Consider the following 14,433-nt stretch of genomic DNA (forward strand, 5'->3'; position numbering starts at 1 on the left):
TACTCACCAGGGTGTAGTCACAAAATACCTGGTTATCAAAGTGTGACAGGCAAATCTGAAGGATTTCTTCAAAATCTGCAAAACTGTCAGTGATGCAATTGTTACAGTACTGGATGTGTCCTAACTTAAAAACTGATTCGCTACAAGTCGGGTTCCCGACAGAGTTAATGTAAGCGCAGCCATCTTCAAGAAGTAGCTGCAGAGAGTCCTCAGCTGGGAAGCACAGCAACAGCTATTTTGCATATTGGCAAAGATGAAACGCTGGTCACTCTGAATATTTAGCTCTTTTCTGTATGGAAATCTACATCAACATTATCACATGCATTCATCTGAGAGTCACAGTGCTGGTGGTAACATCGCTGCCATAAATATGATTTAAGGGCAGCTGCATCTGACTGTTCCCAGTTGTTGAGACCAAGATAACTGGACACCGCTGAGTGAGCAGGGGCAAATTCACGTTGTTTTTAAAGAGAACAGCTGTTTGCTACCAGCCCTCTAGATTAAGGAGGCTAACCAAGTAACAGCCATGGGAGAAGATTTCTGACGCTGTTATTCCCTGGCTTTTCACAGCTTAGGGGCAACTATACATGTCTAGAGGGCGTGGTGTGGGTGCCGGTTGTAGCATTTAAGGTATTTTAGGGAAGCCAGCAAGAATAGCGTCTCCCCTCTCAAGCACTATCTACTGGCTTACCCGCCAGCTGACCCTGCCTCTGGACAGAGCTCGGCAGGGCCGTCAGCGTTAGCGATGAGCCGTGTCATGGTGGCGTCCTGCGGCCGGCCCGCACCCCCGGCAGGATGCCTCGAGGCCGGGGGGGCGGCGGGCCCGGGGCGCGGCGTTACGGCCCCTAACGCCGGCTAGCCCAGGCAGGCAGCAGCTAAACCCGGCGCAGCGCACCGGCAGCGCTTTGGCGGGGAGCCGAGACCAGCAGCACGTTCGGTACGTTCAGAGCATTTTAAAGCGGCTGCGGGCAGCAGGCAGACGCGCTGCCGGTTTACCCAGCCGCCCGCGAACTCTCCTCCCAGCCCAAGGCCCCGGTTCCGGGAGTGGTGGCGGCTCCTTTAAGGGAGGGCAGGCGCCCGCGCCGGAGCCGGAAGCGTCGGCGGGCGCGGCCCAGGCCCCGTCGAGCCGGAGCGCTGCGGCCCCGCCATGAGCCGGCCGCCGGCCCTGCAGGCGCAGACCTGCGGCCCCTGGGAGATGAAGGAGCGCCTGGGCACCGGCGGCTTCGGCAACGTCATTCGCTGGCACAACAAGGTAGGCGGCGGCCACCCCCCCCCCCGGCCCGGCGCGGCCCGGCCCGGCGCGCCCGCGCTCAGCCGCGCCTGTGCTGCGTCCGCAGGAGACCGGCGAGCAGGTGGCCATCAAGCAGTGCCGGCAGGAGCTGAGTCCGCGCAACCGCGACCGCTGGGCGCTGGAGATACAGATCATGAAGAGGTGAGGCGGGGCCGGCCTGGGCCTGGCGCTGCCGCCCGGGGGCGACCCTGCAGCGCGGGTCCTGCGGCTGCGCTGCGGCCGGGGCGGGAGAGGCCGCCGGGCGCCGGCCCGCTGCGGGGGAAGGTGCGCGGGAGCGAACGCTGGAGGAGACGGCGCCTTGCGTTTCGTCGGAGCCTCGGGTCTTCGGCTTTCTTATTCGGTGCTTCTTCCGTTGCCCCCGGTGTCACCGCAGCTGTGCTCCGTGGCTGTGCTTTCACGGAGCCGAACGTCCGCGCTGGCTCGTCCTGCGGGGCGCTGGTCGCGGTGTGGGCCCCTCCGGCCGTGCCGTGCTCTGCCGGGCGCCTGCGCGCAGCCCCCGCCCGCGCAGCTCTGGGGCGCGTAGCGGATGCACCGGCTGCGCGTGGAGTGCAAGGGGCTGGGCTGGGTCTGCGTCACGGGGAGAGGGATGAATTGCAAACCTCTAGAATTCATAATTCAGCTTCTGAAAGGCTTACTGGCCCTGTAGGACTTTCCACGATGACCGCGAGCGCATGAAACGGTGTAACTGTTGCAGAACAGTCATCTTTCAGATGTTACCCTGATTCCATTCCGCTCATCACGTGTATTTGCCTCATTTCTACGCCTCAGGCTGAACCATCCCAATGTGGTGGCTGCCCGTGACGTCCCTGAAGGGATGCAGAAGCTTGCACCAAATGACTTGCCTTTGCTGGCCATGGAGTACTGCCAAGGCGGAGATCTCCGTAAGGTGAGGTCCTTAGGATCCTGATCAAGGGCTGGACCAGCTTCTCAGCTCATCCTAGGCCTTCTGTTGAAGCTGCCTTGTAAAACCTCTGTTTCCACATCCTGATGCTTCCTGATTCTTGTCATGGCACCGACAGGTTTTGGTTGGCTGGTTCTTGATATTATCTGTTCAGCTTTTCAAGGCTTAAGTGTTTTCTGAAACTTTTTATATTTGTTTGACTGCTAGCGATACTGTGAGGAGTTTGCATGTAGAGCATGAGGGCATGTGTGAGGGTTGTGCAACAGGCTGTGAGTATGGCCAAGGCCATTGAAGGGCAGGATATGTCTGTGGGCTGAAAGTGATTAACTCCTGTGTGTCACAGGAAAAAAAAAACCAAACCACATGTTAATTCTAATCTGACTGTTTTTCTAAACTTTGCTTTAATCTGTCCGTAGAGCTTAGAGATGAGATTTGAGCTGATATTGCTAGGCACAGGGGAAATAGCTATTAAGGTTGGAGTGAATAGAAGGAAGAGAATGGGGATAACACTGACTTCTTTCACACACTCTTTTCTCCTCCCATGTGGTTAGACCAAGGCCCAAAGCTGTGATTGCTACCAGAGGTTACAATCCCTTAGAGTTTTGTGCCTCTAGAGAATTTCTTTGCTGTTACTGAAACTTCTTGCATCCATGGGAGTTTGTGGGACTACGAGCCTCACTCAGGATACAGGAGGGAAAGAGTTTGTTTGGTGTTGTTTTCTTGCAGTACCTGAATCAGCTGGAGAACTGCTGTGGCTTGCGGGAAGAAGCTATTCTCATCTTGTTGTCTGATATTGGTAAGTGATAGTAGTACCTTCAGTTGTTTGAACCATGGAAGCCCTTTCAGTGCCTGGTCCACGCTTATGCAGCAGTGACCTTAACAACTCAGTCTTAAGACCGACCTTTGAAGAGTATGCTTCTTTCCTGTCTTGCTCTGACAGCCCTCCCTGTGGGAGAGCCAACCTTTGATTTTTGTTCTTGAAAACGTGGAGACTGATTTTCTTGCCCAGCAAAAGTGCCACTCGGGATTTCCTGGAAGGTTCTGGGTAGCTGAACACTTGCCAAGTGACTCTGGTTTATGTTGCACATCAGTCTCCACTCTCAGCTTAACAGCTGATGATCAGTGGGTTTCCGTTAGTATGTGAGCAAGCTCAGTGTGGAATTTTAGAGGGGTCTGGTGCAAAGATTGCAAAGTGCTGTCTAGAGACTTCTGAGGTGGAATTTTTTTTGGTCAGGCAGTGTTGTGATCTCACTGAGTTGCAGCTGAGGCAAAACTGGACGGGTGCTAAGGCTTTAGAGAAAAGATACTTAAGAAGCGCATTTGGGGCAGATGTATGCTTAGAAAGTGCGCTTGTGGCAAGAGGGTAAGTGTGCATTTGTCACTACTTTTACTGCAGCGGTGGCTGTTAGGCACCACCTCCTGTCCTTTGTGTTCCCAGGGCACTTGTGTTCTGCTGCCTTATCCTTGTATTCCTTAGTGGCCAGCAAAGGATACCGAGTGCTGACTAGAGACAGCAGCAGATCATGTTCAGAGTGAAGTTTGTGTTCATATGCTTGTGTGTGTATGGGAAGAGGGACAGACTCAAATTTTCAATTGTATGATCTCAACTGTAGCTGATAAGAAATATTTTTGACTATTGATGTAACTTGTTCTCCTGATCAAGTGCATACCTAGTTGGTCTTTCTAGGGTGACTGTCCTTCAGGAGAAGGACAGTTATATTGTTGATAGCTTCTGGAAGTCTAGCTGGATCATTTTGCACTCAACAAGAGAACTCTGCCTGGGAATGCAATGGTGTCAGAAGGGGTGTGAAGTCTGAGAAAGCAGAAAAGTGAGTCCCTTTGTTTCAGGCCTGGCTGAAAAGCGCACACTGGAAATACTGCCAAATTTTGTTTTTCCTAGCACTGTGATCTGTCTTTTTATTCACAGGAGGGCAGATATATTAAGGCATTATCTTGAGCAAGTGTGAGAAAATGGACGGCATTTGTTCTGCCTTTGTGTATTCGTAAGATGAGATTTTTGTCTTTCTAGTATACATGGAATTCATCAGTGTGCCAGTTTTGGGGTCTCAGTGGTTCTGAGCAGAAGAAAGTATGTTGCACAGAAATTTCCTATGAAGAATTTTGCAGGTGAAATGTGGGGAAGAACACCTTGTGGACAGGTCAGAACAAAGTGGTTGGCAGAACAGCTTTTGGTTTCTACGTTAAGACTGTTGAAGAAACAGCTAGGTAAAGAAAAGCTGAGTACAGCCACTCGGATCACCCAGCCAGGTTGTTAGCACTGAGTTATTCTATAGGCAATTGGGAGATATTTTTGAATTGGTAGCCTTTGTCCTATGGGAGATTTCAACTTCCCAGACATCAAATGGGGATATATCATATTGCTGTGACAGGTTGATCTTGGAAATTCTTGATATTTGTGGGAGATAGCTTCTTGTCACAAGTACTCAGCCAACTAGGAAAGATGCCCTCCTGGACTTGCTATTTGTGAACAGCCTTGTGGGAGATGTGGTGATAGGTGGCTGTCTTGGCCACAGTGATCATGCAGTGGCTGAATTTAAAATTGTCAGTGTAATGAGAAAAAAGGACAGCAGAGTTGCTACCCTGGACTTCAAGAGAGCAAACTAAACTATTAGGGTGCTGTTTATCAGAGTACACTGGGAGTCAGCTTTTGAGAGCTTAGGAGTCCATGAGTGCTGATCAGTTTTTAAGAACCACCTTTTAGAAGTATAGGAGCAGGCAATTGGAATGTGTTGTAAGTCAAGCAAGTGGGGCCGAAGGACCAGCTTGGTTGAATAGGGAACTCTTTGTGGAGCATAAGAGGAAAAAAATTTGTATGATCTCTGGAACCAATGTCAGGCTTCACAGGAAGACTACAGAGTTGTGGCTCATAGATGCAGTGAGAAGACATGAAAGGCCAAAGCTCAGTCAGAGCTGAAATTGTGTTGTGTCAGACAACCAGAAAGGCTTTTTAAGGTTGTTAATAGCATGAGGAGGTCTAAAGAAAACATTGAACTGATGCTTGTTGAAGCTGATCACCTGACTAACAGGGATGAAGGAAAACCAGAGGCATTCAATGTTTTTTCTGACTCAGTGTTTAATAATACTGATAGACCTTGGGCTGCCTGGTCACCTGAGTTGGAGGACCATGAGCGTGGGAACAGCGATTTTCCATTTGGGGACACTGAAACTGTCAGGGACCCAGCTGTACCAGCTGAATGTTCACAGGTCTGTGGGGCCTGATGGGATTCACCTCAGAGTACTGAAGGAGCTAGTGGGTGTTCCGTCAGGACCCCTTTTGGTCATCTGCCAAAGGTCTTAAGAGTCTGGGGAGGTCCCTGCTGACTGGAAATTAGGCAATGTTATTCCAGTTTACAAGAAGGGCATGAGGGAAGACCCAGGGAGGAAACTCTGTTTCCGTCCAGAGGTGTTTGATGCCGACTTTTTCTCTTGCACTTGGTGTTACGTTGTATGTTTGATTGTACAAGATTTGACCCAAAAGCCATGCTTATACTAGGTAGAAATGAATCCTTACTGAGCTCATGCTAGGTGCTGTTAGCTACGCTCTCACAAGTGGCTTTTTCTGTGTCTCAGCTTCTGCTCTCAGGTACCTTCATGAGAACAGGATCATCCACAGAGACCTGAAACCAGAGAACATTGTGCTGCAGCAAGGAGAGCAAAGGGTAAGCAGGAAGCAGGTGCCTGTCCCTACACAGACAAGTAGGTGTAAACTTCATTGGAATTACAGTGGTCCCTCTGCGAGAGCCCAGGATAACAGCTAGCTCAGATCTGCATGTCAGATGAATGATATTCTGCACGCAGCTGAGATGAAAGGTTGTATCGGACTTCTGGCAACACCTGACACTTTGACTTTGAACTGTTAAGGAAAGAACACAGCTGTGCGGATTGACGAGAGATCTGAATTAGCAGTAATGTTTCCAGCTCTGTGTGTGTCAAGCCAATGAAAGCTTTACATGCTTTGCAGGTTTAGGAATCTGCAGGAGCCTCCCATTTCTGCTTCCGTTTCTTTGTTGGTGCCTCTCCTGTGTACCTTTGAAGAACTGAACCTTTCCTTTCTCGGCTGTATGGTGTGGTTTTAACAGGAATTATCTCTAGTGTTCTTATTCTTTGTTGTGTTTTTCAGTTAATACACAAAATCATTGACCTTGGGTATGCCAAGGAGCTGGATCAAGGTAGCCTATGTACATCCTTTGTTGGGACTCTACAGTACTTGGTAAGGAAGGAATTAATCTAGAAGAGTAGCTATGGCTTTGGAGTGGGATAGATTTAATTGTTACCAGGTTTTGGGCTGGGATGAAGTACATGTTGTGGTATGGGGTGTATTTGGGGTGCTGCAGATAGCAAAGGTGACTGTTCTTTTGCTGACACTGGGTTTTCACAATGTCTGCTAGCTATGTCTGTTATAAATAAGATGCAGGAGTGCCAATAACCTCTTCTGCTCACTCTAAGAGGATCTCAAAGCTTGTGAGCAGCAGTGTTCAGCACCATCTTTAATCTGTTGTACAAATGCTAATGAGCTCTTAATTTAATAACTTAATAATAATAAAGGATTGAGAGAGCTAAGAGATGGGTGGCTTTGTCTCGTGTGTGTAAACTGTTTCAGGCTCCAGAGCTGCTGGAACAGCAGAAGTACACAGTGACAGTGGATTACTGGAGCTTTGGCACACTGGCCTTTGAGTGCATTACAGGCTTCCGACCATTCCTACCCAACTGGCAGCCAGTGCAGTGGTGAGTGACTGGGGCCAGGTGATAAGAGGAGTGCATGCAATGGGACTGTTCTGTTTACAGGAGGTAGAAGAATGGTCTCTTGATTCTTAGCGTAATATTCCTGTGTTCCTTGCCCTTATGGAGACTGACTCCCTTCGCAGGGGTTTGACCTACTGAGCAAGTTCAGCATTCTTGATACTTGCTCTTTGGGATTGGGAGTGATTCCTGCAGGGTGGTAGCAGAAACCAGAGTGGCATCTGTATTACATCCATCAAGAGTAGCTTTAAGAGCCTACTAACATGCAGACTGGGAAAGGCAGGTGATTGTTTCACCGTTGTACTTGCTTGCATTCATTAGGCATACAAAAGTGCAACAGAAGAGTGAGCTGGACATTGTCGTTTCAGAAGATTTATCTGGAGAAGTCAAGTTTTCTAGCAGTTTACCCTGCCCAAACAATCTAAACAGGTGAGGACTAGAAATCTGTTATGCCATGCTAGGATAAACTGTTTCTTCTGCAAAAGGGCCAGGTTTGTATTTTATGTCTTACACTCAATTTATTTGCAGGTTAACATAGTATGACACACACAATGCTTGTGTCCCGTCAGGCTTGTGTAGTTGTGAGTCTCTGTTTCTGCCTTCTAAACACTACATTTGTGATCGGGGTGGGAAGCTGTTTGTCAGTCTTCCTGCAGAGACCAAGCCATACGGTGACTGCGAATGCACTTTTTACTTCCCCTGATCCCCTTCTTGTTTTGGTCCTTCAGTGTTTTGGCTGGGAGGCTGGAGAAATGGTTGCAGCTCATGTTAATGTGGCACCCACGGCAGAGAGGTACAGATCCCACATATGGACCCAATGGGTGTTTCAAAGCTTTGGATGACATTTTGAACTTGAAGGTGAGCAATGGGTCTGTATTACCCTGGAAAGTTTTCCGGAGAGCAGTTGCGTGTAGCCCATGAGAGAAGAGGCTTGAGTCATAGACCTAGGAGGAGCAGCAGCACCAAATCTCATTTTGCTGTCTCCTGACAGTGACAGGTGCTTTCTTCTTGCTTATTTGAGGACAGATACTCCTTGGGAGTAGCAAATAGCTTCTGCGTGAGTTTGGTTCCATATTCTGGTAGAGAATTCTGTGACTGGAGTGGTTTAGTTGCCATGTGGCCTCTCTTCCACTTGGTGGAGGACAAAGATTTTAGCATAATACTGTGAAATAAGCTGCAGAGTGACTTCCTGAGCCTGCAGGTGCTTTGAACAGTTTATTGGCGGCCAGTATCAGTCCTGGGATCTCTGCTCAAACATAACTGGTGTATTTTCAGCCCTTCTTATGTCACGCTACTCTTCTTGTAGTTGCTCCACGTTTTGAACATGGTTACGGGAACTGTATATACCTACCCTGTGACAGAGGAGGAGACTCTGCAAACTGTGAAGGCCAGGATCCACTCAGACACGGGAATCCCAGAACAGGACCAGGAACTACTGCAGGAAGCTGGGCTGGCATTGTTTTCTGAGAAGCTGGCTACTAAACGTATAGTTGATAGCAAGGTGAGCCTGAATACTCCCTTCCTTGGCGCTGAGTGAATCTGCAGGTACTGCTCTCGCTTTGGGAGCATGGCACTCCCTGCTGTTCTGGTAGGCTTTTGTCTAAACCACACAGACTGAACAGCCCTTGCAGAACAGGCACCCTGTTGCCTTTGGTGTTCAGTCTTCGGCTAAGGAGGAGCATTCTCTTTATGGTGTTATTGAGGCTTGCTTTTTCTGAGAGCGCCTAGCCGGGTCTTTCATTCTCTGCAGGTGAATGATACTGCAGCTGCAGACACAGACCTCCTCTTCCTCTTTGATAACCAGAAAGTTGCCTATGAGCCTCAGGTTGCCTTGCGCCCTCATCCGGAAAGCGTTGACTGCATCCGTAAGGATTTTCTCTAGCATGAATGTGAAAGGTTGTCCATGTTGAGAGGGCTGCCTGTGTTCTGTGGTTTGTATGGTGTGCAAGGAGTAGAGAGAGCTTTTGCATGTTGGGACGAAAGCAGTAAAATGGACCAGCATAGCATTCATTCAGTCAGTCAGAGTAACTGAGGAAGGGAGGGGTTTGATTTTGACGTGCTGGGGAAGCTGCATAGGGGTTAGTTGACTATAGGCTTTGCAAGAGGTAACACACTCCTCAAAGGAGTGATGTTTTCGTCTGTTTTGTCATATGATAACACTACTTTTAGACTTCATGCTGATACATGCATTTCCCTCCCTTCTGTTTCCAGTTCAGGATCCAAAGAAGAATCTCCACTTTTTCCAGTTGCGGAAAGTGTGGGGTCAGATCTGGCACACAATCCGGATGCTGAAAGAGGACTGTAACCGGCTTCAGCAGGGGCAGCGAGCAGCCATGTACGGTGGCAGTTTCTCTAGAGTACATATCCCTGCCTTTGCTCTGTGGTGAAAGGCAAAGGACAGGAACGGAACCTTGTTGGAACAGGGAAGCTCATGAGTGGAGCTCGTGATAATGAGAAGCTGAGAGTTCTGCCCTCTGCTCTGACACAACTGCTTTTGTGCTCACTGCTACTCTCTGAAGTATCTACTTTTGATGTAAGTGGAAGTCTTCATTTTTAGTTTGGGAGGGTAATAGGACCTTCTTCTTGTCCATGCAGGATGAATCTGTTGCGTTACAATAGTACCCTCTCTAAGATGAAGAATTCTATGGCCTCGCTTTCCCAGCAGCTGAAAGCAAAGCTGGACTTCTTTAAAACAAGCATTCAGATTGATCTGGAGAAGTATAAAGAGCAGATTGAATTTGGAATTAGTAAGTATAGCATCTGGAAGACAGAGCTGCTCTTATACCTGTTATCCCCACAAAGTATCTACCTATTTCTGTACGAACCTGAGAAAAGCAATCACCCTTCTTTCCTTCCTGTAGCTTCTGAGAAGCTGCTGTTTGCCTGGAAGGAGATGGAGCAAGCTGTGGAACTTTGTGGGCGGGTATGTTTCTAAATCTAACTGCTTATCCTGAAGATAAGAGGCCTTTTTTTCCCCTTTCCTCTTGCCCTCCCACCCCTTTTATTGTCCTCCCTTAAACAGAAACTTCTTGTGTCTGGGCTGATTCCAGATGTCACATTGCCTTCATTTTGGTGGCACCATTTTTGTCCATTGTCAGCTTCCTGAAGCTCACTGTTTGTAAGACTTAGGGGAAAAGGGGAGATTTTGCAGTGGTGGCACTTGGATGTCCTGCTAACCCAGTCCCGGAGCCAGCATAGCAGAAAAGATGTTATGGAGCATAGGTTAAACTGAATGGGAAAGCGAATGATTAGATGATTGAACACAAGAATTTTAAGCATCAGTCTTAAATTTTGAAAAGCAACGATTTCCCTCTTTTGGTGCATGTTCCACGGCTGTTCCCCGTGAAACATTCAGCCTCTTGACACAAGACAATGTAAACAGGCACCATCACTCCCGGATGAGGAGCAAAAGCCAACTAGTTGATACCTTGAGGAGCAAAAGCCAACTAGTTGATATCTTATTCTTTTCCAGCACTTAGTCCTCCTCTGCTGGCGGGAGGCAGAGGGCAGAATGTCTGTCTAACAAGCAGCAGCTTCTCCATGCAAATGAATTCAAGTGAAAAGCACAATTTGGGGTGCCAGAGTGGATGTGGTGTGCCGGGGGAAAGGCGGAATAGCTGAGGAAAAGGAAGCATCATGGCCTGGGAACTAGCAGCACATTTACTACAAAGTGATCCTTCAATGGCTCTTTGTTGCAGGCTGAATTTTTTATCAGGAAATTCTTGGAAGTTGTTTGATCCCAAAGCACCCAAGCTAACGTCCCTGAATGGAAATTACTCATTCTCGTTTGGTTTTGTCCGAGTCTGCTGTTTGCATCTTGCCAATGCAAGTGTTTAGAAATGTGAATGAGAAGGGAAGAGCCAGTACGAGTGGTAGTGTCTTAGTATGAGAGTATCCCGTTGCTTTTGTTCTGCCCTGCTTTTAGGAGGATGATGTGGATCAGCTAGTGAAGAGGATGATGGCCCTGCAGACAGACATTGTGGACCTGCAGAGAAGCCCACTAGGTCGTAAACAAGGAGGAACACTGGAGGATTTGTGAGTTGAACTACCTTAAACTTCAGATGCAGGAGTATTGCTAGCTAAGCTTATTCACCACAGGACAAGGGAAGTGCTTCAGCCCAAAATTATGGGGGTTTGGGAGGACTTTGACACTAAAAGACAGTTTATGACTCCATACCTGTCATTGGTCAGAAACGGCAGACTGGTGTATATAAAAGATTGGAGTTCTTGAACTACTTGTTCATGGTTTACTTTCTAGAGAAGTCTTTTGTGTTCTGTGCCTTTTCCTTCTAGAGAAGAGCAAGCCAGAGAGCTGTACCGGAGATTGAGAGAGAAGCCAAGAGGTAAAAGACGTTTTAGCTCAAGGTCAGCTTGCTAGCTTGGTTTGTGTGAACAGTAACTTTGGAGGTGCAGTAATGAGCACTGAGAAAACTCTCTGCATTCTAGGCCTGCCCATATGCTAGCTGCACATGGACTTTACTGGATTGGCCTTTCTTTGGAGAAGGGGGTCAGGGAGTCAATTTTACATTGGGGCCAGCCTTGCTTTTTGTGGTGTCTTTGTGGTGCCTTTTGAGCTGTTCTTGAAACTCCTCTGAAGCTTTTCTCAGAGCAAATTGTTGCCACAAGCATATGCTGCTGCTTCTGTGTAGGAAGGATGAAAAACATAGCTGTTCCTTTGAGCAGCTATACATCCCCAAGGCATCAGACCCACCTTATCAACTGCTTTCCGGTTCTCGTAATTTTGAAGGTGGTGGCTGAATTCCAATGCAGTTCATCCCACTCAAATGGCCTAAACTCGAGATGTTTCAGGATTGAAGCAGCAGTGGAAATAAGCCCCTAAGAATCTTCTCATTTTGTCCTGTAAGCCTACCCTTCTGTGTAATACTCTGACTCTCCTTCCAGATCAGAGGACAAGCGGTGACAGCCAAGAAATAGTACGACTGCTCCTACAGGCAATCCAGACCTTTGAAAAAAAGGTCCGAGTCATTTATGCTCAACTCAGGTGAGCTTTGTAGAGTTACCTTTTATTGAGGGTTAAGCAAAAGCATCTAGAAGTTTAAAAACCAGTGCATATAGCTGATGAGATCTCATCTCAGAAATATTACCCTACTGCAGTTGTCCATGTGTGATCTGATTTTTTTTTTTTTTTTTTTTTTTTTTTTTGTATTAACAGTAAAACTGTAGTTTGCAAGCAGAAGGCACTGGAATTGTTCCCCCGAGTGGAGAAAGTGATGAATCTGATGAATGAAGATGAGGAAACGGTTGTTAGGCTTCAAGAGAAACGACAGAAAGAACTGTGGAACTTGCTGAAAATTGCTTGCGTAAGTAAAATAACAACTCCAGTTTAGCCTGAAAATACGGTTTGTAGCACAGGTTACTGAAATAATAGTAAATTTAGTATGTCCTATGGGTTTTTTCTCTGTTATTTTGAATTAGTATTAAAGCCAAGTTCCAAGCAGTCTCATATTTCTGGCTGCTGGAAATTAGTGGAAACAATTGCAATCTGAATCTTTTGTGTTTTCTTCAGAGTAAAGTACGTGGTCCTGTTACTGGCAGTCCAGAGAGTGTGAACACATCACGTCTTGGTAGCCCTGGTCAGCTGCTGCTGCAGGTTCCTTCTGGAACATACAATTTATCAGAATCTGTCAGGAAAAGGTGAGACAAAGTCTGGAACTCTGTAGCTGCTAACTACAGAGCTGGGGCTCCTGCTTTGTGAAATAATGACACGCAGGCTTTCCCACATTTTACGCTTTGTGTTCAGCTTCCATTGTCAGATGAACATTTTCCTTATGAAAAACAGGGGATAATCCCCCTGCCTCAATAAGAAAGGGATTGCGTTATCTGGAATGGTTGGGCTTGCTTGAGGGTAGCTGCCATGCAGAATTGTTGAAGCATTGTCGTGTAAGGTGATAGTGGCTGAGCTGTATCATAAAGGAGAGAATGCCGTTAACCAAGCAAGTGTAATTCTGGCTTGCTTAAATGAACTGGGTCACCAGCTGGAATGACAGACCTTGATCTAGCAACAGTGATTCCACAGAGTAAGAACCCAAGTCTGACTTGAAACATGCTTCTTTTCCCCTGCCCCAGTGAATCTGGGGATGACACAGACTTCCCTAGTTGTGATATGAATTGCTAGCTTATGAGCTCACTGGCAAAGGTTAATATTCCTCAGTGCTGTGCAGCATACCTGCCAGAAGTATTTCCTAAAGGTAAAGGCAGCATCTCCTCAAACGCAGAAAATTGTGTAATAATTCTCCCTTTCAGTGAGGAGCTACTGTTGGAATCACAGAAACTCTGTAGCCAACTGGAAAATGTGATGCATGACACAATGAAGGATCAGGAGCAGAGCTTCATGGTAACTTATTTAATATTCTTCTATAAATGGGACTGGGGAAACTCATGGCTTCAAGCTCCTGCTTATGCAACTTTGCCACCAATAAGTAACATGGCTTACAGAAATCTGCATATTACTCCTTTGAGCAAGGAGAGTAGGTATTTTGGGGAACAGAAGGCACCCACCCCCCCAAATGAACCGCAGACTGACTCCTTGCTTGCCATGTACAGGAGCCATGTGTTGGGGACTTAGGTTGTGCTGAACAGTAAAAGGATGGGGAAAGGCGCTTGGCTGTTGTACAAAAATACTTCAAAACTGCATTCTTAAAAGTGGGTTGGTCTAGTGGCGGGTCATACACTGGTGGAATTGCTTCCCCTTTATTCTGGAGAGATCTGAACAGTAAGCTACGTCAGATTCTGTAGTTCTAACTCTTTATTCATTAGGCTCTAGACTGGAGCTGGCTGCAGCTTCAGGTAGAAGAAACAAACAGTCCGGAGCAAACCCAGATGTAAAATCACTTTGGTTGCCTCTGAAGACATGCTCCTTCAGGAAGCCAACTGTGAACAGCTGTTGCCTCTGAGAAGGGAAGTTCAAGTGCCTCCTTCTACTGTCACTTAACCTGCTTATGTGATACTCGTGGCCTAGCTTTTAATATCCACCTCTCGGATGCTCTTTTTTTCACAAAGATACAGTAGGAAATGCCTGTTCTAACTACTTGGAAAAGGTTCTTTGTCGTGCCTTAAGACAGCAGATAACTCTTGATTCTCTGTCCCAATGTGTCTTCCCTTAGGCATCACGTGGTTGTTTCACTGCCTTTCTGGCTTTCTAATGAACAATGCATGCAATCAGCTTGCACAGTCACTGATAGATGTCAACTTCCTAATATACTTGAACTGTGAACTTAAACTTCTTAACTTTGCTGATTTGCACTTTTTCCCTGAAGTGTAATGGTTATACTTAACTAACAGTTGTTTCCTATATGGGAACAAAATTATCTAAAAGATGTAAACTTTTGGTTTGCTCTCTTTGATACATTCAATAACATTTTAATGAAAAAGCTGCTTTCACTGTGCAGGTCTCTGAAACATGGGTGGTATAAAGATGTTACGGTAGAGGCCACAGAGAAGGAAACCATCACTGTGCAAG

The 14,433-nt window shown here is 47.1% G+C and overlaps 1 protein-coding gene across 2 annotated transcripts; it reads left to right on the forward strand.

Moving 5' to 3' along the window:
• The first annotated feature begins 1,093 nt into the window (after window positions 1-1,093).
• IKBKB (inhibitor of nuclear factor kappa B kinase subunit beta) lies at window positions 1,094-14,344 on the forward strand. 2 transcript variants are annotated; one of them, XM_040618322.1, is made up of 21 exons: window positions 1,094-1,252; window positions 1,338-1,432; window positions 2,060-2,177; window positions 2,919-2,988; window positions 5,784-5,872; window positions 6,334-6,423; window positions 6,814-6,938; window positions 7,275-7,382; window positions 7,682-7,811; window positions 8,260-8,454; window positions 8,704-8,818; window positions 9,165-9,288; window positions 9,549-9,700; window positions 9,815-9,876; window positions 10,879-10,988; window positions 11,247-11,296; window positions 11,856-11,955; window positions 12,127-12,274; window positions 12,481-12,608; window positions 13,218-13,308; window positions 13,731-14,344. In XM_040618322.1, exons 1-21 carry the CDS (start codon window positions 1,148-1,150, stop codon window positions 13,797-13,799), a joined length of 2,274 nt encoding a protein of 757 aa, XP_040474256.1. In that variant the 5' UTR covers window positions 1,094-1,147; the 3' UTR covers window positions 13,800-14,344. The 2 variants fall into 2 exon arrangements, with proteins under 2 accessions (XP_040474256.1, XP_040474257.1); XM_040618323.1 differs by lacking the exons at window positions 1,094-1,252; window positions 1,338-1,432 and adding an exon at window positions 1,539-1,631.
• Window positions 14,345-14,433: the final 89 nt, after the last annotated feature.

This window comes from Falco naumanni, chromosome 19 (genome assembly GCF_017639655.2).
Source record: "Falco naumanni isolate bFalNau1 chromosome 19, bFalNau1.pat, whole genome shotgun sequence".
Classification (NCBI taxonomy): Eukaryota; Metazoa; Chordata; class Aves; order Falconiformes; family Falconidae; genus Falco; species Falco naumanni.